The sequence below is a fragment of the Centruroides vittatus genome, unplaced genomic scaffold (genome assembly GCF_030686945.1).
Source record: "Centruroides vittatus isolate TY-2023 unplaced genomic scaffold, ASM3068694v2 contig_329, whole genome shotgun sequence".
Taxonomy (NCBI): domain Eukaryota; kingdom Metazoa; phylum Arthropoda; class Arachnida; order Scorpiones; family Buthidae; genus Centruroides; species Centruroides vittatus.
The window spans coordinates 1,871,133-1,894,992 of NW_027122113.1; the positions used below are offsets into that span (position 1 = coordinate 1,871,133).

At 27.2% G+C, this 23,860-nt stretch overlaps 1 protein-coding gene across 2 annotated transcripts in view; it reads right to left on the bottom strand.

The window, feature by feature from the left end:
- LOC136973741 (nuclear pore membrane glycoprotein 210-like) overlaps positions 1-23,860 on the bottom strand; it is an 88,039-nt gene that overhangs the window by 34,334 nt on the left and 29,845 nt on the right. For both annotated transcript variants that reach the window (XM_067268486.1, XM_067268487.1), the window contains 12 exons: positions 21,690-21,758; positions 21,452-21,558; positions 20,499-20,636; positions 16,708-16,848; positions 14,676-14,843; positions 14,495-14,603; positions 14,333-14,413; positions 12,787-12,929; positions 12,598-12,709; positions 5,296-5,355; positions 4,684-4,730; positions 4,535-4,608 (listed from right to left, as the gene is read on the bottom strand). In XM_067268486.1, coding sequence (XP_067124587.1) covers positions 4,535-4,608; positions 4,684-4,730; positions 5,296-5,355; positions 12,598-12,709; positions 12,787-12,929; positions 14,333-14,413; positions 14,495-14,603; positions 14,676-14,843; positions 16,708-16,848; positions 20,499-20,636; positions 21,452-21,558; positions 21,690-21,758 — 1,249 coding nt within the window. The remainder of the gene's footprint in view (positions 1-4,534; positions 4,609-4,683; positions 4,731-5,295; positions 5,356-12,597; positions 12,710-12,786; positions 12,930-14,332; positions 14,414-14,494; positions 14,604-14,675; positions 14,844-16,707; positions 16,849-20,498; positions 20,637-21,451; positions 21,559-21,689; positions 21,759-23,860) is intronic.

Here is a 23,860-nt window from a genome sequence, read left to right on the forward strand (position 1 = left end):
AGATTACATAGGAGTCACAACAAGAAGTTTAGGGAAAAGACTTAAAGAGCACAAGTATGATGTCAGGAAAGGATCCAACGCAACAGTACTTTCGCAATACGCGCAGACCCAAGGCTCGGTAATTAAATGGGTGGAAGCGGATATTGTAAAACCCTTGAGCTCTCCAACGTTAGCGAGCACCGCAGAAAAAATTGAAATCTATAAAAGCAAGTTGGAAGACGCATGCATAAATGCGAGGGACGCTGACAGCCTACCAACAGCTTGGAAATTCGTGGTTAAGAAATGTATCACGAACTCGTAGGCTTGTCTTAGCTTGTTTTGGCATCATTCCTCGATAATCTGCCATTCTTTTTAAAAGTATCACCAGTGGAATCATTTTTTTATTTTTTATTTTTCATCTTTTACTTCTTATTCCCACTATAACGATTTTATTGTATATTTATTTTTATTACCATGTTCTTTCTTTTTTGTTTTTATTTATTTATGTATATTTATTTATTTATATTACCATGTTCTTCCTTTTGTTTTTATGTATTTTTGTATATTCACTTATTTATATTACCATGTTCTTCCTTTTTGTCCGTTGCTAATGTTTTGAATTTTTTCAAATATTTGTATTCTTTTAATGGAACGATAATGTTCCTTTTTTTTCAAAAGTTATAACCTGAGGATGGCTTATTGAGTAAGCCGAAAACGTTTGTTTTTCTCAATAAAAATTATCTCAGCTATAAGTAGAAGGTGTTATTTTGTTAATTTGACTAATTATTGGCTGAGCTAGTATCTGGTTTATGTCTAAATATATTTCTTCTACTAGTGTTATACCACACACTACACAAAAGTCTAGAAACATTAAACTTTAATAAAAACATACATGGCACTATAGAAAGCTGCAATATTGAACATGTCACATTGTTAGGAAGTTTCTAGATTTTGATGCACATACTAATAACACAGCTTAAATTACACTTGTTTGGGTAGTTATGCCTTAAAATTTAGTCCTGCATAGCACTCACCAGTTTCAGCTGAGTATGATATTCACAACAGTTGAAAAAGTTGAAGTTTAGCTAATGAAAGAGTTAGCCAAAAACTAAAAACTTTACTTTTGCAAAAAATTGGCAATTTCTTAAATAATTTTTCAGAAAAAATTGTACATGATCTTAAATAAATTGTGTTTTTGGTTGTCAAAATGTCTGTTAATTAGTGCTCCATGTTAAAGATAGGTCATTTGTGGAATTAATTTCAATTTCATTTCTATTAATCAACTTATTACATCAAATTTACAATTTTATATCCCATTTATAATGATGACATACTTAAATTAAAGCATTTAATTCAAAAAATTTTATGATAATTTATCAGTTTATTGCTGCATGGCAAATTATTGGGTTGTTCGGAAAGTAATTTCGTTTTTTCCATAGAAAAATAAACGCAATATTCTTATAATAAATAAATATTTTATTGAATTATATATTGACCATTTTAATCAAATACCTGTTGTCATTGTTTCTGGTAGTAGCATGATTTCACATTCATAAAAATTTTGATCGTTGTTTACAAAAAACCGATCCAAGTGATTTTTGACATTGTCATTTCAAGTATATGTCTTACAGTTAAAAAAAATTTGTATAGACCGGAACAAGTAATAATCTGAGTGTGTCTGATCTGGCGAATATGGTTGGTGTGATAACACATCTCATCTAAGCTATAACAGTTTCTGACCAGTTACCGAACTTGTGTGAAATTTGGCATTATCATAGTAAAACACTACACTTTGTTTGTTGATCAATTCTGGCCTTATCTGTTTGATATTACTCAATTTGTTTACTCAATGGCAGTACACTTTCGAATCAATTGTTAAATTGTCTGGTAATAGCTCAAAAACAAATCTGTTTAAAATCCCACCATAGAGAGCATCTCTCTTTAATAACACGTGGAACCCATATATCGAGTTTTGGAATGAAACCAATTCGTTTTAAGTAATAATAAACAATTCAATTTAACAGATTTAATCTCTTAGTGATTTCACATGTTGTTATACGGCAGATTGCTTCAATCAGTACCTTTATTTTGTTTTCGTTGGCTTCAAATGGCCATCCAGAATGTGGTGTATCTTCGATATTAAAATGGCCAGAATGCAATTTTGTAAACCAGTTTTGGCACTGTCTTTCTCTCAACACATCATCTCCAAACATGTACCACAATTTTTTCTTGTTTGAACAGCATTTTGGATTTTTAGTTATAAAAAAGCAAAATATACCGAAAATGATGCTTTCGATTTTCCAAATTTGATGGGATACCGAAAGAAAAAAAAAAAAAACAATTGTACAGAATCAAACAAAATTTTTTACAAATAAGCCTTAAAATGTCAGTTGTCGAAGTATATAATGAAAATGTGGTTTAAAATAAAATTGGGTGGTTAAAAATACATCTAATTCCTCTAGTAATAAAAAAACAAAATTACTTTGCGAACAACCCAATATATGATAGGTCTATTCAATTATTTATATGATTTAATTTGAATTTTCCAAACTATGTATCAGGTCAGTCCATAAGTCCATGCCCATTTTTATGACCTTGAGAAAACTCTTGTTTTGCTGTTAAAAATGTCAGTCTAATGTGATAATTTTTACACTGAAGTGTATAAATTGGATCTCATTCATATAATACTGTTCAGAATTGTGAACATTTCAGTTGTTTATTTTTGTTAAAATGGAAGTAACCAATAAAAAGTATAAAACATATCTTTTATATTCATTTTTAAGTGGTGAGAATGCTACAAATGCAGCCAAAAAAAATAAATACTGTACATAATCAAATTGTAATTAGTGCAAGGACTGCACAGAAGTGGTTTGAAAGATTTAGAAACAATGATTTTAGTGTGGAGGATAAGGCTCGTACTGGAAGACCCGTTGACTTTGATGATGATGCTCTCTCTGCACTAGTTGAAGCAGAACCATCTTTAACAGTTGATGAAATTGTGGAACGTTTAAATTCATCCCATGGAACTGTTCATAGACACCTACAACAAATCGGAAAAGTTTTGAAGCTAGGAAAATGGATACCACATGAACTGTCAATAGCTAACCGACAACAACGTGTAAACATTTGCATGTCTCTTTTATCCTGTATTACTTTAGAACCTTTTCTTGAGAGGCTGGTTACTGGAGACAAAAAATGGATCCTCTATAATAATGTGACGAGAAAAAGACAATGGATGGATCGTGACAAGCAGCCAAAACTGACTGCAAAAGGTGGGTTGCATCCAAAAAAATTCTTTTGTCTGTTTGGTGGGATATGTCAGGTGTAATTCACTTTGAGCTGTTAGAACCTAATCAAACAATTACAACTCAAATGCATTGTGAGCAATTAGAGCATTTAAATAAAAAAATTGAAAAAAAATCGACCGTCATTAGTGAACAGAAAGCAGGTTCTCTTGCAGCATGACAATGCCAGACCACATGCTGCAAAAATAACTGTACAGAAACTTGAAAGCTACAACTGGAAAATTTTACCTCATCCACCATATTCGCCAGATATTGCTCCCAGTGATTATCATCTTTTTTGCAGTTTGCAGAATATTTTAAAAAGGGAAAACTTTTGAGGATGGGAACAATGTAAAAAAAGGCTATTTCTGAATATTTTGATTCAAAACTGAAATCATTTTACGAAGACGAGATTAAAAAGCTACCATCAAGATGGCAAGAAATTGTACAAAATAATGGTGAATACATAATAGATTGAAATAAAATTATTAAAATTTTTTGCTGCTTTTTTTATAGATAAAAATACGCATGAACTTACGGACTGACCTGATAGTAATAATTATTAATTGCTTTGTAAATTGTTGTTTTATTTTGTGTGCAATAATTTTTGGGAAAATTTTAGAATATGAAAATATTCAGCATCTCTGTATTACATTTTTAAAGAAAAGTGTTATTTCAAAATTTTTGTATTTTTGAAATACTATAGATAAATTTCCTCAAACTTCATATCCAAAGGAAATGTGGATATGTCAAGTTTACTCAAAAGAATTAATTCAACAGTTATATTTGCAACAGAATAAAAATTTTATTCATATTATGCAATAAAATCATCCCTTAATGATTAAACTGTATTATAATCATATTTATTCATTCTTTTTCATTGGAATCTAAAAATATTTTAATATAAATTTTCATTTCTAAACCATATGAGGTACATGATAAACTACATAATTAGTCTCAATTCTCTATTATAGACAAATAATATCTATAATGAATCAGCCAATGTGGGTGAAGAAGACAAATCTCAGCAATATTATGAAAATTAGTCATCAAAATTTTGGATTACTTAAAGAAATTCTAAACAAATTTCATTATATTTGTTATATTACTTTTAATGATAAATTCTGATTAATTAAAAAAATAAAGTAATTTTAAAGTAATTTGAAATTAGGCTGTATTTATATTAAGATAAAGTTTTATGTTATATAAAACTAAATATATTATTGTTATATGAAAATATATGCTATAACATTGTATTTATTTATAATTACCTAACAGAAGCTTTATTTTCCACTGGAAGTGGATTTTTTAATGAAGGGTGATTGCCGACTGTTACATCCAACATCTGGAAAAAAACAATCATGCAATTTAGGATTTTTAAAATTTTTAAATTATTTAATCACAAGAAAGGAATACTCACAGATTCACCAATACTCTTACAACTTACTCTTGCAACATGAACATCTTCTGAAATGAAAATATTTACAAAATTTTACACTTTAGATTAAAATGTTGACTAATTCTAATATACATATATATATTTTTAATTAAATTAATTAAAGCAGCTTTTTTTTCCTTAATAATGCCAATGCTCTTACGTTAAAACTTTTTGCAAACATAACATATTGTGATAATATATTAATAGATTTTCTATTATTTTATATAGTTTATTCTAGATGATTATTTGAATTCTCATAGTAACCTTATAACAAAGTATTTTTCAAATGTAAAATAATTTTACTGCAAGATAAACTGACTTAACAATGAACAAACATTTTTTTTTTTTAGTTCAAAATTATAAATTAAATAGAAATCTATATTATAGGAATTTGTTAATTTTTGTAACTGAATAATTAAGATGTAAAATCAATGTCTACAATATAAACGATTTTCTTATTAAAAAATCAAAACAAATATCTAATACTGATATTATGCTACTTAACTAAACTTATATTAACAATATCTATTATCATCATCATTAATAAATTTGTTATATATTATATCTTAAAGATTTATTATTTAAAAATCTTACTATGATAATGTTGAGAATCAAACAAAGTAATTTCTGTTATTTTTGAAGAACTTGTTCTCACTGAAAATATGAATTTATTAAAAAATTAAGATATTTATTTGAAAGTTAAGAATCTAAAATTATAAAAAAAAAAAGATTTAAAATATTAAAATTGATCATTCAGTTTGTTTTCAAAAATCCAAAAGTAGGAATGATGTAGAATATCAATAATAAAATATAAACAATTTAAACATTCAAAAAGTTTTAATAAAGTGAGTCTAAACAACTGTAAACTATTAGATTTATTTCTTACAGCCAATTCAATGCAAGGCAGAACTGAAACATTATTAGTAAATTAAATTTATTGTGCTGGTTTTATTTTAAGTTCATAAATGGAATACAAATTCTCAATCTCTTCACACTTCTTGTTTTTTCACATTAGTATATCTATCATTGTTGTTTTATTTATTAATTGCCAGAGATGTTTTTAAACACTTTACATATCATGGCAACAAAAAACCTCAAGACTGACTCTGCCATGGTATTTTCTTCCTATGATATGTAAAAATGCACTAGAAATTTTTAGTTTTTCTCTATTTATGAATTTTAGATAAATATTCATAAATTTTTCAATTTCCATAATGGTGGAAGTAATAGAACTAAAGAACAAATCAAAATTTAGTTTCAAATTATAAAAAATTAACAAGAAATATTCAAGATTACTTTTTAAAAGTATTGTAAACAATCATTAAAAAAAAAATCGATTTCTAAAAGCATTTTATGAATATTATATACTATATTTTATGGACTATAAGATGCTATGGACTATAAGACGCACCTTAATTTTGGAGACAATTTAGGGGGGCGTGTTTGAACGTCAGCGCTGCGAGTGACTTTTTCTGTGAACCTTTCATTTGTGCAGCGAAGTGGTGAATTACTGTTTATTTGATTAACTTATTATTAAACAAGTTTAAACTAACACTAACTAAGTGAAGGTAAAGGAAAAAGCAATAATACAAAAAATAATAATATGCAAAGATCTCCAGTCAGGCGTGGAAGACCTCCACTGACCAGAACGAGGACAGAGAACAAACAAGCTCAACCAAGCACTTCAAGCTCCAAACTCATTACGGATTACGGAACACAACCGAAAAGTGATTCACAAGAAGGAACAAAAGAATTCTCGAATCAAAATATGGAACCTGGTCAGCAGAATTCATTAGGCTCAACAGGTGAGTCACCTAATATTAATTCAAGCCTTCTTACTAATCCGGCAAGTCAACTTGACACCACAACTGCACTTCTATGGACTAAAATATCAGATTTAATAAATGCTTCAAATGATAAACTGTTAGAACAAATGGTCTATATAAAAGAAGACGTAGAACGAATACGTCAAGATATACGTGAGACTAAGGAAAGACAGATATATATGGAGGAAGAAATTAAAAATTTAAAACAACAACTAGAAAATCAAAAAAGTGAAAATGAACTAACGCAATTTAAAATAGACTCTTTAATTAATGATTATAATTATAAAAAAATAATTGTATACAAATATCCAAGCTCGAAATCCATATCTACGTTAGAGGTATATAACTTTATGACTAATGTACTAAACATTCACGATATAGCCCAAACTGAGATAACAGAAACAAACTTAATAACTAAGAAACCTAATACAACAGTAAGAATAACATTCAGCAATAAGCAACTTCGTGATAAATTTTTCTATACCTTTATTCAAAAGAAACAACAAAAAAACGCATTAGAAGAATGGGAAGACATGCAAATATCCCCAGATTTGACTAAAAACTCAAGGATAAGAAAGAAAAATTTACTCCCAATACTTCATGAATTACGAAAACAAAAAGACCAAGTTAAACTCCGTAATGATATATTAACGATAAACCAAGAAAAAATAACATATAGCCTAAAATTGAGCAAATTGGTTTATGTAAATAATTTTCGTCCTTATAGTAATCAAATAAATACAGACAGTTGATATCATGTTAAGCAAAAATATACGCAACATAACAAAGTCATAAAGAATAATCAAATGGTTTCCATTGCTAACTGGAATGGCCAAGGAATAAAAAATAAAACGTCACTAATAAATAACTTTTGTGTTAAATACGATCCGGATATTTTAGCAATTACTGAAACTTGGATTACTTCGAATTTGTATTATAAAACAAAATTTTTTAATAACTTTATAGTGGAATCGATCCAAGCACAAAAACCTACAGGTCCAGGCCGTCCAAGTGGAGGTATATGTATCCTTATAAAAAAGAACCTTGGTAAAATAATTGACATAAAAAAATTCAACAATTATATGCTACTTCTTATCTCATTACAGAAGCCTACTTTGGTAAATAAAACGAATAATTTAATAACATTATTAATTGCTTATATTCCGCCTGATGATCTAAGTACTTTAAAAAATATGTTTAAAACATTAGAAAGTTGGAGTCATATTTCTCCGCTCATTTTGGTAGTGGGAGATTTTAATGCAAGGATTGGTGAGTTAATAGATTCAAAATATAAAGGTGCCAATTTCAATATATCTAATAAACGTCTTTCGAAAGATAAACAAACCAACAGATTGGGTAAAAACTTTATCGAGTTGCTAACAGAACACAGATTGTTTCTTCTTAACGGCAGAATTCAACAGGATATTCCAGCTGAACATACTTGCTTGACTAATACGGGTGCTTCGACCATAGATTTCACAATTTGCTCTGAATTATTCTTAGATTGTTGTGTAGAATTTCAGACTACGAATTTCGATATTTCAGATCATTTTCCTACAATAGCAAAATTCCGTTTATTTCCTTTTGAGAATTCGGATTATATATATAACAACAACTTCAAGATAAAGTACAAATTGGCTAATTATGAGTCCGAAATTGGAAATCGGTTTAAAAATATGCTAGAAGTAACTAACAATAACTGTGAAGAGGTATACAAAATAATGATGAATATCATGAATGATTATATAATATCAAACAAGGATAACAAATACGCGCAAAATAAAAATAAAAAAATCTGGTATGATTCCGATTGTTACAAAGAAAAACGGCGAAAGCAACAAGATTTAAAAATTTATAGGCAAAATCCTAATAAAGAAAATTTGATTAATTACAAAAACTCCAAACGAATCTACAATAACTTAATTAAGACGAAAAAGAAAAACTACTTTTGTAGAATTGAATCAAATTTAATAAATAATAGTAATAATAGCAAAATATTTTGGAATACTATCCGAAAATTTCGACCAAAAGCTAATCTAGGAGATATTAACATTTGTATAAGATTCGAAACTTGGAAGAAATTTTATCAAAGCTTCATTATAAAAAATTTAAAAGTTCCAATGGAAAGAAATATTAATTATTATGATGATTATTTAAACGCTGACTTGACTATGAATGAACTCGACGAAGTAATTCAAAAAACAAAAAACAATACTACCCCAGGGGATGATAACATACCAACCAAATTCTTAAAAATGCTACCAACGGAATCTAAAATAAAATTATTGAAAATATTCAATGCTATGTACAGCACATTGTCCTATCCTGAATCTTGGAATTCCATAATCATGACGATGATCTATAAAAAGGGAGACCAGATGGCTCCAGAAAACTATAGACCTATAGCTTTGTTATCTACACTTAGAAAATGTTTTACCTCGATACTTGCAAAAAAATTTCAATATTGGATCAAAATCAACGAGTTAGAAGCAGAATTTCAGTTTGCTTATACAAAAAATAAAGGCACCGAATTTGCGATATTTACTTTGCTAATGATTATTCAAATATATCTCGTAAAAAAACATAGAAAAGTGTATGCTGCTTTTATAGATATTAAAAAGGCATTCGATTCAGTATATGTACCTTTATTACAACAAAAACTTAAGGAGATTGGTGCTAGTTCTCAATTTACAGGAACAATATCAATATTATTTCAAAATTATAAAATAAAGATTAAGCACGGTAAAAACATTCTTCCACCATTAACGCATTCACGTGGTATTCTTCAAGGAGATCCATTATCTCCACATTTATTTAACTTTTATTTGAAAGATATAGATCATCTTTTTTCTGAAGTAAACGATGGTATAGTCATAGGCAATAAAGCATTTCATTATATTCTCTTTGCTGATGACTTGGTTGTGGTAGCACCGACAAAAATTTCTCTCCAAAGGAAAATCAATCAATTAAATTCGCATTTTAAGTCTAAATATTTAGCAGTTAATCCAAGTAAAACTAAAATAATTATTTTTCGGAACAACAGTAAAATATCTGTTAACGAAACAAAAATTTATCATGAAAATATCCTGCTACAAACTGTCAATGAGATAAATTACCTAGGAATTAATTTTGACTGGAACTTAACATTTAAATCGCACATTTCTAAACTTAACAATAAAGTCAATCAAGCAATCGATGATCTTTTGTTTTTATGCAGCAGATTGAAAACTTCTGACTTAAGAATACACATGAAACTTTACAATTCGATTATTAATCCAATGATATTTTACGCCAGTCCCATTTGGAGCTTGGATTATCTCTACAAATTAGAACGATTCCATATTTACTATCTACGCAGATTATTTCAGTTAGAACGGACAATACCCGGATATGCACTACGTCATGAAACCAATCGTATATGGTCCTTCCCGTTCATATTAAAACGAATCATTAAATTTTATTACAGACTCAAATTCAATAGTGACAACAATTTGATTGCTCTATATCATGAAAACATCAAGCAAAGTAAACTTCAAAAAAATAAACAGCTATGGCATAACAAATTAAAAACTATCTTCAACTCTTTTGGAGTATCAGAACTACTATTTCAAGATAACATTCAAGATTGGAAAACAGGCTACTCACTACTTTTAAACTCAGCTATGGCACAATCCATAAACAAAGATCAGTTCTCCTTACATAGCAGTAAATATCATCCGTGGTACTTAGATATATTTAAAATACCATCAGTTCAATCATATATGTTGTATTCGGTAAACTTGAATGTAAAACGCTTTATAGCACAACTTCGTTTAAATAAATATTCGCTGTATGTTAACAACACTTACATAAGCTTATCAACAAAATGTTTCTTATGTAACTCCGATGATTTAACACCTTATCATTTAATATTAAAATGTCCAAAATTAAATGATATTCGTGAACACTATGACATAACTCGAACTTATAAATGCAACTCGCTAATAGAATTGTTAAAAAACTTCAACAAAATGGGTAAAAAAGACTTATATAAAATTTATAACTATTTTTGTAAAATAATCGACATTTATAAAAACAAAACAAACTAACACTAATGAAGTATTAAAACATGTTATTATTAATGAAATAGAACAATAAAATTGTAAGATTCATATTAAAAATGTTTGGAATGTATTCGTGGAAAAATAGGTGTAAATTAAAATCAAAAGTATTGTAAAGTAAAAAACAAGTAAACAATGTAAATGTGACCCCCTTGTAATAGGGAAGAAATTTCCAATAGACAATAAATGATGATGATGATGATGATTTTGGAGACAATTTTTTGAAGAAAAAAGTGCGTCTTATAGTCCGTAAAATACGGTAAATTTTTGTAGTTGTCATAGTTGGAATCTCTAATTTTAAAATTCTACCAACATATTAAATTGTTAAAGAAAGAATCACACATGTCCAAAACTTAAGGATGGATGATATACATGAGTAGAGAAAACTGTAAACAAATGCAAACAAATAAATATGGCAATAACTGTATTACTTTGTGTCTATCACAGGATAATACTCAATAACTTGTAGGATTTAACAAATTGAAGCAATAAAAGTAAGTGTTCAGTGAAAGAGACATAGGTGGAGAATGGATGAGAAGTGTTTACCAATACTCAGAGATACATGTTAGTATGAAATATATCCACCTCAAGCTATGATGCAGAACTCACAATGTCATGGAAGGGTTGTCACTGACTGGATTGGTGACTGTTTTAGCTATCACATCACTAGTAATTGTGTCCATCATTAAGTTTTGGACATGTATATTTAAAAAATATTTATGTAACTTTTATGGACTACCTTCTAATAAATTAATTTATAATACTAAAATAAACTTTAAGAAACAATGTTTGAAAAGGTGCATTATTTTTAGATAAATGAATAGCTATTTAAAATGGTTAAGTTATATTTAACAAATTAACTATTTATAATTACGCAAATATTTATTTTATAACATTTAGAAGTCAATTACATATTTCAAATCACATTTAATATATTATTAGTATTCTGTCAGCTGTAATTCTTTTAGTTCTTAACCTGTCCCATGTTGTTTGAGTATTTTCGTGCTGACCTCATTTGACTTGTTGACCCCCGAATATACTCGTTTCTGCATCGGAACGTTTTTGATACTAGATGTCACTATGCATCATAATTTTTATATTAAAACAAACTTTCGAAATATAATTTTTTTTTGTTTTTATATTTTTCAATATATTTATTTTGTTTGTGCAAAGTAAAAAAATAATTTTTAACAGTACAGCAGCCATAATCATTATTTAAAAAAAAAATTTTTCGTAGGCTTAACATTGACAAAAATTCAACATGGTGGCTACATGCAACAAAAAACATTTCAATATGGGATAGGTTAAGTGTATTGATGGATAATAAGTTGATTCACTATGGATCTATTGATATTAAATTAATTCTTAAAAATAACTTCTTTATAATGATTAATACAAATACTTTCTTAAAAGTATAATTAAGAATATAGTTCATTTTACATTTAAAATAGAGCCAGACATTAATTCAAATACAAGGTGTATTTACTAAGGTCAGGGAATGCATTTATATAAAAATTTTGTCTTTTTAATAAATAAAGACCCTAAAGTTAGTAAATATACTTCGGAATTATTTTTTCTTCTATATACATCTTTATTATGAAAACGTCACACACATCAACACAGTGTATCTAATCTATGGATTTCCTTTGTTCCAATTTTCAAATTCTTTGTGATGACTCTTGCTTTATTATTCAAAATTTTAAGAATGAGCTGCAGCTGACCCAATAATGTTGGGCAGTATATACAGCATATTTTTTCTATTCTCAAAATTATTGCAAAAATTGTTCAAATTTTATTTATTAAATAAATTAACAAATACATTTAAACTGTTATATTATAATTTTTGTGTATATAATTTTCCACTTGTAATAAAAATAGTTCTATTTTTCTTTGGTATGTATGCACTACAAATATGTCAGTTTTATTCTAAGTGTGGAATTTATATATATGTATATAAAATACTGCCTTACTGTGAATATAATGGCCCTGTAAATCCAAAGGCCAAGGTCTTGGCCCACCTTCAAATGCAATTTCCATTGAAGAACCAAGAGCCAACACTGCAAACTGCTTAGGATATACTGGCTATAACAATAAAAATAATAAATTACTATAACTTATAAAGTTTAGTAATATTTTCAAAGTGAAAATTATAATAATACCTGTAACAATTTATGACAAGCAATAGTAGATGTTGCATTTATAATTCCTTCACCTGTATCATATTGGACAACAACATCAGAATATCCAATTGCTTTACATGTAAATTGAAGAGCACGGCAGCCTGTGCTAACTATATCTGTTCCTAAGATATTTGTAATAATTAAAATTTTTATAATAAAAATCAATAAATAATAAAAAAAAATCAATAAAAATAAAACCAAACAAACATATAGCAATCAAAATGAATATTTTTATTATATGTTAGAAAGTTATTTCTAAATATGTCACAATTTTAAAATGTGAAATGAAATGTACACAATTACAAAATGATATTACAATAGATAATTTATTTTACATGATGGATGAGAAAAATGAGATTTTGAAGTACAGTAGAGTGTCATTTATCCGAATACCGGTTATCCGAACGATTTTCAGTCGGACTGTGTCGTGCTGAATCGAAACGTTTTTGATACTAGATTTAATTCTAAAGTATAATTTTCATGTTTTTATATTCTTCAATATATTTATTTTGTTTGTACAAAATAAAGAAATAATTTTTAACGATACAATAGCCTCGATTATTATTATTATAAAAATTTTCGTTAGGCTTAAAATCAACGAAAATTCAACACAAAGCAACACGCAATGGAGAAAAATTCAACACGAAGCGACATGCAATGGAGAAAAATTTCAACATCAGACAGGTTAATATATTTTTTCGTACATAATCGGTTATCCGAAAAATCAGTTATCCGAACAACTCCAGTCCCCAATTGATTTGGATAAATGACTCTCTACTGTACTACACTTCAAATAAGTGTAAGTGTATTACACTAGAAAAAAACAATAATTCAATAAATGAATTAAGTCTATAATACTACTTTCTAATAAATAGAAGTAATGTATTTCTTAAACTGAAATTACTATTAATTAATAAAAAAGCTATATAATTTATTAAATACTGATTACGGATCTCATATGAAGATTTATTAATAGATACATGATAAAAATAGTGTTAATATTTTTGAAGAAAACACACTATATTAATCATTTCCATAGGAAAATTAATAGTAATAGCAAAACATAAATTTATGCTAACTGTAATATTTTAATAGAACTAAGCATTATTATATTAAAACAACATTTATCAATTTTTAATAAACAGTTCTAAATAGAAATTTTATAACTACCCATGCAATATGTCATAGAACATCTGGAATAAGTTGCAAAATAATCTGTAAAATACTTGAAAAATATTGATGCAAATATAATGTCGGTGCAATAAATTAAATTATAACAAAAACATTTTCTTATAAAATACAACTAAAAACTACTAGTCATTGTTATCTTAAAATTTCATTTAACCAATTTATTATTAAGACAAAAAGAAACATTAGCATTTGGGGTTATTTTTTTATGACAAATACAATTTATACATTTATTTGAATTAAGTCCATTAATAAAGTGTCAGAATGAATACACCAGAAACTACAAAGTTATATCTTTAAATAAATGTGATAAAAATAAAAAAATTTTTAAATTTACCTTCACTATAACTGAATTTTTCTAAATTAACATCTACTTCAATTGGTATTTCAGAACAATTATTAAACATTTTTATTCTACCTAGAAAATATAAATGGTATTGTATAAAATGATTATCAAGTTTTTATTAATTTATTTTTCAATCTTTAAAACTTTTCATACCTTCAGATTCATACCCATAGATTGCTAATGGTAAAATAACAGATTGTCCAATTTCAGTTTCAACAGTTGCATTCAAAAACTTGATACTAGCAACAATCTGTATAGAGATCTGAAAAAAATTTCCAATTTAATTTAAACAATAACAACAACAATAATAATAATAATAATAATACAATCACACCTTTGCAGAATCCATAAAAAGTGAATTCTGAAGATCTATAGCAGTTATACTGGCATTTCCAATAGTATGAGTAACTATCTGAATTCTGTCTAAATGTTCTTCATGAGTTATTTTTGCAATACTATTATTAGAAGATAGCCACTTATATGAACCTGTTCCACCAGTAGCCTTAAGAAATAATAAAATTATCAACAATAAAATATTTAGATTATATAAAAATAATTTTCAAAAATTCTGACTTATTTATTCACACGTTTGGATACATAAGCCAAAATAATTTTTATGAAGTCTCAGTATATAAAAGAATTTTATAACTATCAATTTAAATAAAGAAAAAAATAATAATAATGTTAAGGAAAGGCATTAAAATAGTTATTATGTATTAAAAGAATGTTTTCATTCAAACTGTGTTTTTATAATACACAGAAGTGATTTTTTTAATATCAGATTATTAAATGCAACAAAAATTGACTTAACATTATCAATAAAAAAAAATCATATCTTACATTTTTTGACAATATTTTTAGTTATTAAAATTACTATCTCAATTTTTATGCAAAAAGACTTTCTCCACACATTGTTTCAAATAACTAATTAGAATTAAATCATATGTCTCCGTGTCCTTATCTTATAGTATAGTATTTAAAATGTCTAGTCAGACTTATTTTATTAACAGGACATATTATACTGACATCTTTGTTCAGCAAAAGTTAAGAGAGCTTATCAGAAAAAACAAACAGTCTTTATTTTCCACCAGTACACATACACAATATTGTGTTTTGGACTAGTTCGTCCCTCATCGATAGGTCTACATCCAATATTTTTTAAAACAGATCATTAAAATCAATATAAATTTATAAAATCCCAACAATAAAAAACTGATTACATTAAATTACAGTTTTTCTATTTTTAAACGTTTCGAAAATCAAAATTACAAGCAGAGCTACTCTCATTATATATCTTAGATACCTGCATGTTAGTAATAAACATAAGTTACATTATTAAAGTATATTTTAAACATATTTACAACTTTCAGATTATATTTCCGACTTTTACTTGAATTATTAACTTATTACTAGATGCTCTCTCTTATGTATATAAGAGAGAGCATCTAGTAATGTAATCTCATATTTTTTATCATTTCTATAAAATAAATATTTTTTGGTTTATGAGATTATAGAAGAAAAAGATGTGGTATATTTGTTTAATTGTAATTGTGAACAAAAGAAAACATATATAGAAGAAACAAAAAGAAAATTGAAAATATGTTTAAAAGAACATATTTGAGCGATTAAAAATAATTATGCAAATTCAGCAGTAGCAGAACACTGTAATACAACTGGGTATGAAATAGGTTTAAGTACTGTAAAAATAAAGAAAAAGAAAAAAATTACAAAAAGCAATTGTACAAACACATTTACATAGCAAGACAACAGAACAGAATGAACAACAATATAGGAAGAGAAATCCACCAATCATGAAATAGAATCATTGACAGAAGGAATAACACGGGTCATATGTAAGAGAGAGCATCTAGTAATAAGTTAATAATTCAAGTAAAAGTTGGAAATATGTTTAAAATATACTTTAATAATGTAACTTATGTTTATTACTAACATGCAGGTATCTAAGATATATAATGAGAGTAGCTCTGCTTGTAATTTTGATTTTCGAAACGTTTAAAAATAGAAAAACTGTAATTTAATGTAATCAGTTTTTTATTGTTGGGATTTTATAAATTTATATTGATTTTAATGATCTGTTTTAAAAAATATTGGATGTAGACCTATCGATGAGGGACGAACTAGTCCAAAACACAATATTGTGTATGTGTACTGGTGGAAAATAAAGACTGTTTGTTTTTTCTGATAAGCTCTCTTAACTTTTGCTGAACAAAGATGTCAGTATAATATGTCCTGTTAATAAAATAAGTCTGAGTAGACATTTTAAATACTAAACTAATTAGAAAATTGTGATCAATATTAATTTAAATTTGGTCTTAACTGATTACTGAAATAAAAGATAATCTTACTTTTAGAACAACAAAATATTTTGGCTGTATATGATCATTCCATGGCAACAAAACAACTGATGGAGAGACACGAACAGCTTGATATATTGTTACTTCCTGATAACCACTAACAGGTGATAGAATTCTAAGTAGTTTGCCATTCTGTAAAAAATATTTAAAAGTGAAAATATTTTTCTATAAAGTAATTTATTCATTTAAATAATCTTCAAATTTCAAAAAATTTTTATTTTAAAATCTTAATACATTACTACTAAATATTAGCAGTATATTCAGGGTTCCTATTCGAATTTTTATTTTGAATTCCATGACTTTCCCTGATGAACTTTGTCTAAATTCCCTGACCCTAACATTTCTTACAGTATGGAATATTGACATAATAAAATAGAATTTTACTTACTGTGAACATTGAGTACATCTATCCCTCTTTTTGCACAGTTGATACATTTCAAAGACTGTGCCAAAAAGCACAGTACATATATTCCGTATATTATTGTTTAATAGGATCCATAACTTCAATGTGATTAAAAAATAAGCAATTTACAAACAAAACATGGGCTTTTTTATTTTATAATCATTTATCATTCTTTGTATGTAAATCTAGTAAATACAAGGTAGCATAAAACCAACAAGCAATATTCTCTGATATACAAACAGTACTGTTCTCTGCTTAAAAAAGATGAACTCTTGACTTAGAAATATGAATTTGAAAAACAATCTTTTGACAAAAAGAGCAACTATTTTTAAACAGCAACATAATTTTAACTTTTTGTTAAAATTATGTTGCAATGAATAATTTTCAAATAAAGTGTTTTTTCCCCCATGTAAAAAAAAAATCAATCAGGCTACCTAGTTAATATTCAAAACTATAAGATACTACAGAATTACTACAAGTATGATCAATGTTGCCAGTTTTTAAGCCATAAATTTGCCAAAATCAGTGATATTTGTTATCCAACATTATTTCTATTAAACTAATTATTAAACTACGTATCAAAGTGCAGAAAATTAACAGAAGAGAGAGAGAAAAACACACTTGCAGTATAGTACTTTCAAGGAAAATCATAACAGATGTAAAATGCTTGTGCCGACCACAAGTTGACATGAGCATTTTATATCTTTTACTGTAAATGTCGGGTAACTGTTTAAAACATTACTACACAACATAAAAAATTATAAATGTGAAAAATGATTAAATTATAAGTTTTTACTGATCTATTTAGCTATTTTGAAGTGAACATTCTAATAAATTACTGTTTCAACTTTTAAAAGTTTGCAAACAAATTTTTAATTAGTTGTTTTTTATTCTAATTAACAATTTCATCTTTTTATAATTGCTAAATTAATAAAAATAAAAATTATAATATTAAACACTATTACATAAAAAGTACTTTATCCTGTTATTAATCCACAACCATAAAATTATATGGCCTCAAAATGGTGAAAAAAAAGCCATTTATTTATTTTTTGATCGTTAATAAATTCTGTAGTCCATTACAAAAGTATAAATTTATAAAATTTTAATATACTGGAAAGAAATTGGAAATTATGTTTTGTTATGTAATAAAAACTATTAAAATAAAAAATGATAAATATTTGTAATTTATTGGTATTATTTATCAATTTTCACACTTTGTTCTCATTTTTTTAAAAATCAATTCATTAACACCTTACTTCCAACTGAGGGTGTAAACAATAATTGTGTGGAGTTCAGAAAAAGTTAAAATATTTTGGAAAAATTTTAATTTATCTCACATTATCAAGAGTATTGCAGATTTTTCTCTCAAATTCACAATAAAGCATTTTTAAAATCTTAAAATGCTGATTGATCTGGCATTATATGATATTAGGGACTGTTCGATCCCTGGAGTTTTTCAATGCTCAGTGTTGCATTTTATAATAATTCTTCACAAACAATTAAGGTTAGTTTTAAAACTGACCTGCAACTGTCAATAAATGCAAACATTTGTATTAACTGTCAAAACATTAAAACAATTTGATGTGATTTAAGTTCTGATTTCGAGTGATTTTAAAATATATTTTTACAATACAGTAACAGTAAGTAAGACTAATATATTACACACACAAAATTAAGTTAATTCATGATATGCGATTGGGCAAGGTTCAGCACTAAGTACCCCAGAAAAATTTTCAGTGTGTTTGGAATGTGCTTTTGCTGATATCAGATAGGGAAAGCAGTTAAGTACATAAGAAAGACACAAAAATTTTATAAAAGACAGATTTATACATCTAGTGGTGTTCTCTAACATTAAAAATGTTTCAACAGAAAAATGGATTAAAAATGAATTCTAGTATATTCGTAATGTGAAAAGCTGGGGGTTAGAGAGTCAACCTCTAAACCCCTTTTAACAGTGACTGTCTAGTGAAGACTGCTCACATTGTCACTGGATGGCTATAATTCAAGTGGGGAGCTTGATGGGTAAGCTGATAGGGTGACCATTACTCCAAATAATGACAGGTTGTCATGTTAACTAAAAATAGCAAGTTTAATAGAAAAATAAAGCACAAGATACAATATACAAGCAAAAAATACAATTATAGATATGCGTTACTATGCTAGAGGTCAATGACCTAGCCTATATGCATTTATAATTATTATTAATAGCCCTAACTTGAATGCTAAACAATTGAGAGAGTGTTTACATATATTTTATCATACCCTTGTTGGAGTAGTGGCCGTTGATTTGGTGCCAAGTTATTCATGGCCAACACTTATACAAATCAATACAAAATTATATTTAATCCTTTGGGACTATAATTATGGCAGGACGAAAGTCAGCAAGTATGCTCTTCCTAGTATGTCCGCTGTCATATAGCAGGACGATCCTCTCTTCTAAATATGTCAGCCCCAATATAGTGAGACAAACCTCTGTTGTTGTCTCCTAGGTATGTCCGTATGTCCGCCAGTCACTAATAGGTGTCTGGCCATTGTGTGTGTAGTCAGTGTGGGAATCTAATCAGGTGACCATTTGTTTGGTAGCACTGACATGATTGTTTGCTAGCAATTGTTTATAGACTTCCCCCTTAGTCTAAGTTAATTATCAACTTTCTCCCATTTGACAGTCGACTGTTATAACATATTTGCACTAATTTCGCTAATAAGCTTAATTTCACTAATAAAGGTTGCAGCATTACTTTCTTGCTGCATGCAGATGGCTACACTTAGTCAACCATATTCTGCAAACAAAATCAGCTAAGCAGACAAATTCCCTGACTTTCCATGACTTTTTTCCAAACACTAACAAAAATCCCCGATTTTCCAGGTACATAGGAACCCTGTATATTATGATTTTATGATAGAATTCACATTAAAATAGAATAAAACAAGATCGAATCTGCTTATTGTAACCATTTTAGGAAATACCTATTTTAATCACAATAAATTTAAATGCTCAAACATCTAAATAAAAATAGCAAAGTAGTTTAAAATAAATGCCAATAATTTAAGCATTTAATTAACTAAAGAGACAAAAAAAAAGTGTGTCTAATAAATTAGAAAAATCAATTAATAATAATGAATAAATAGTACTGAAAAAAAAAATCTATTTAAACAATTGTGTTTCAAGATAAACTTTTATAAGAGAAACAGATACATAATCTTGCACACATTTCAAACATACAAAAAAAAAAAAAAGTAAAATATTTTCAAATTTTGATAAAATCTAACTGAGGAATATGATATGTGAATCAAATTACATGTATGTTTTAAGAGTACACATATACAGAAATTACATATAAAAAAACATATATAATGCTATTATATATAAACTGACCTTTGTAATTCCTTTAATTTCTCCTTGAATCTGACAGCTACCAGGTGCAAGAGTTTGAACAACATAATATGTTCCATTATCAGATGAATAAGAAACTTGGAAATGCAAACTGGGAAATGTAACCTCCACTTTTATATTCTGTAAATAAATTATATATTGGTTCATTGGACATTATGTTTTGAGTTAGTATGTGTCATATTTTCCATGTTTTAAATATTTTTGTTATTTGTACAGCTACCACAGGGCTAAATAGCAATTAATTTTTGCATGTGATATATATGAGGATACGTCAATGTATTTTCACAAAACAAATAAAAAAAAACTGATTACTTGACTGAAATTTATTATTATTTTTCAACATAATTCTCCTATACCTCTGGATGCTTATCTTATTATTTTGTAAGTCCTTGAAAGTGGCAGAAAAGCAGGTTTTTAGCTCCTTCTGTAGCCAGTGAGTGACCCCAACAGAAATGTAATGATCAAAACAGCAATCACCTAGGTGATTTTTCAGGAGGCTAAAACAATGGAAATCACTAGTGGCTAAAGTCTGAATTATAAGGTGGATGTTTCAAGTGTTCCCAACTGAAAGTTTTCAATATCTGCTATATTAGTCTGGTCTTGTGAGGATAAGCATTGTCATCCAAGAGAATCATATCTGCACCAAGGAGACTTGCAGATATTTCACTTTCAGCAGGGTGCTTTCAGCAAAAAGTGCCACAGTATAAGGTGGCCTACAGAAAATGTGCAACAATGATGCACAACACACCCACTACATTAAAGCAATTGTAGTTGAATAACAGTGGATTATATTGTTGATTCTGATTTCTCGATGGGCACTGAACCAGCAAAAAAGATGCATGCAGATTTTAAGTGGCTTTCAGTCTATGCAGATTTGTGATGTATATTGACTCCTCGTATATTTTATTAAATTTAAATTCAACTATTATACTTACATCTGATAGATAAATTTGGTGGTGTTTTGAATCATATAATTCAATATAAACTGTATATGTTGTCTTCTCCCTTAGAGACCATTTATTTCCTGGTGATACTTTAAATACTAAATTTAATAATAAACAATTTATTAAGCACATTTAATACTGAAAAAGTTTTAATATACATAAAAGAATTAACTATTGAAAATTAGTAACATAAAATAATAAATTACAATTTAAATTATATTTAACTTACATATAAAACTAGGATGAACTACATGAATCCCTGCTGATGGTTGATGTAATATTTCTTCTGATTTTATATCTAATAATAGCTAAGATCTTCAAAATATGACAAAATAATGTTGATATGTATAAACAATTGCTTATCCAGAAATATAAAAAGGTGTATTTATTTTAATTAAGATCAGAATAAAAAGTCTGGTTTAAAAACACCTAAAATTTATGTTTTAATATTTAATTTATTATTAATAATACAAAGATTCAATCAATTTCAGGATGCAACCAAATTATTATTCTTTTTTGATATGTAAATAAATAAATACGTAATATTTATTAATCTGAATTAATATAATTAAGACAATACAATTATTTAAGATAATAAGTTAAATACTTAGTTTTAAATTATTTTATGATACTTTAATAACAAATATTTTCTTAACAATGATTTGCATTATACATAGTGTGGTGTATATATAAAACAGAATGCAGTGTCTTATTTCTTCTCTTAACTGTCTGTAAAAATACAACATTTTGCATTTTTACAGACAGTTATGTATAGTTTTAAAAAGTCAATACTGCCAATATTAAAATATTTCTGTTTGTGGAAAGACAAATGAAGATATTTTATTTATATTTCTTTTTACATTTTATTCTACATTTTACTGTTTAATATTTGCTCATGTTTAAATCTTCATATATTATTGATTCAAATTTCTGTAAAGAATAATTATTTTTCAAGGAAAAAAAAATTATTTTATTTTAATTTCTTAGAATTTGTTAAAATAATTTATACCATTTTATTAATGAAAGTTAAAATTTATGGAAAATGGATTTTTTTTCCAACATTTATTTATGAATTATAATATAAATAAACTCAAACTAATAATCTTGTCCAATTAATCACTTTTCATTCATCAGTAATAAATTTATATCCTTGTAGAATATAAGTATTGAAGATGACATTTATCATCTCTGACAACTCTTGAAGAAAAAATTTTACTAAAATATTCTAACCTTTTAATGCTAATCAACTAATTTATAAATAGTTCAATAAAAAAATTTATTTTTATATGTTAATATTTGTGAAAGAATTTTTAAGATATTTATAGAATACAGTAGACCCCCCTATAACACGGGTTCATATAAGATGGATTCGTATAATGCGGCGGAAAAATTGTGATTGTGTTCGTATAACACGGTAAAAGAATGAGACAGATTGTCATGGCCGACTCATGTCTCGACAGGATTGGTCAAATCTGGACCAATAGTGGACATTGCACAAACCATTGAATTTAACAAGCAGCAGACCTACTAAATAACATTTATTATTCAATGGCCATAAAAATTATATTTCTATTAATGATGTCGCCAAAGTTCAGCAAATTTTTCGCAGAAAGAATAACTTATCAGGAAACGCATCCGCCGTTTGATGAGCTGCTCCACGACGAAAACAAGTTTAAGCAATGGCATCTTCGAATGGTGAGCACTCAGTAAGTATTCCTACAATTTTTTGTTTATAGCCTAGTTTATATGGATTATTCCCAAAAAATGATATGCGTTTTGGAAATGTTCGTGTCAAATTAGTCTAGAATCGATTAATTTTATGGAAGAAAACCTTTCAAACAGCCATACCCCCTAAACTGTACAAGTGCTGGGCTGTGAATGGATCATGTACTTGTAAAATCTAAGTGACTCATACAACACGGAATTAATATAACACAAAACGTATCTACTGTGTTATAAAGGGGGGGGTCTACTGTATCCTAATCATTGACTCAACAGATTTGTTAAATGTGGCTAATACTTTTACTAAAGATTTTCAATTTAAGTTAGAATTAAATAATTTAAATGTTAGTTCATAAAAAAAAATCAGCCAAAATAGACTTTTATAAAAACAGTGTAATATTGATAAAGTTATTGATTATTATTCAAATACCTTCATGTATTAAAAAACGAACACATTTATTATGGAAATAATAAAAATGAAAAATAACCCTTAGCAATAGTTAAAAAAAAAAAAAAAATTAATAAAATTTATTAATTTTTTGTATGTAGGAATAATTAAAAGAAAAAGCTAATTTAAAATGTAGTACAAATTGTATACAGTCAAGCCTTGGTTTTCAAACAAATCAGTTCACAAACAGAATTTCAAACTCATGTTTGCCCTGATTGCTGTAGGATAAG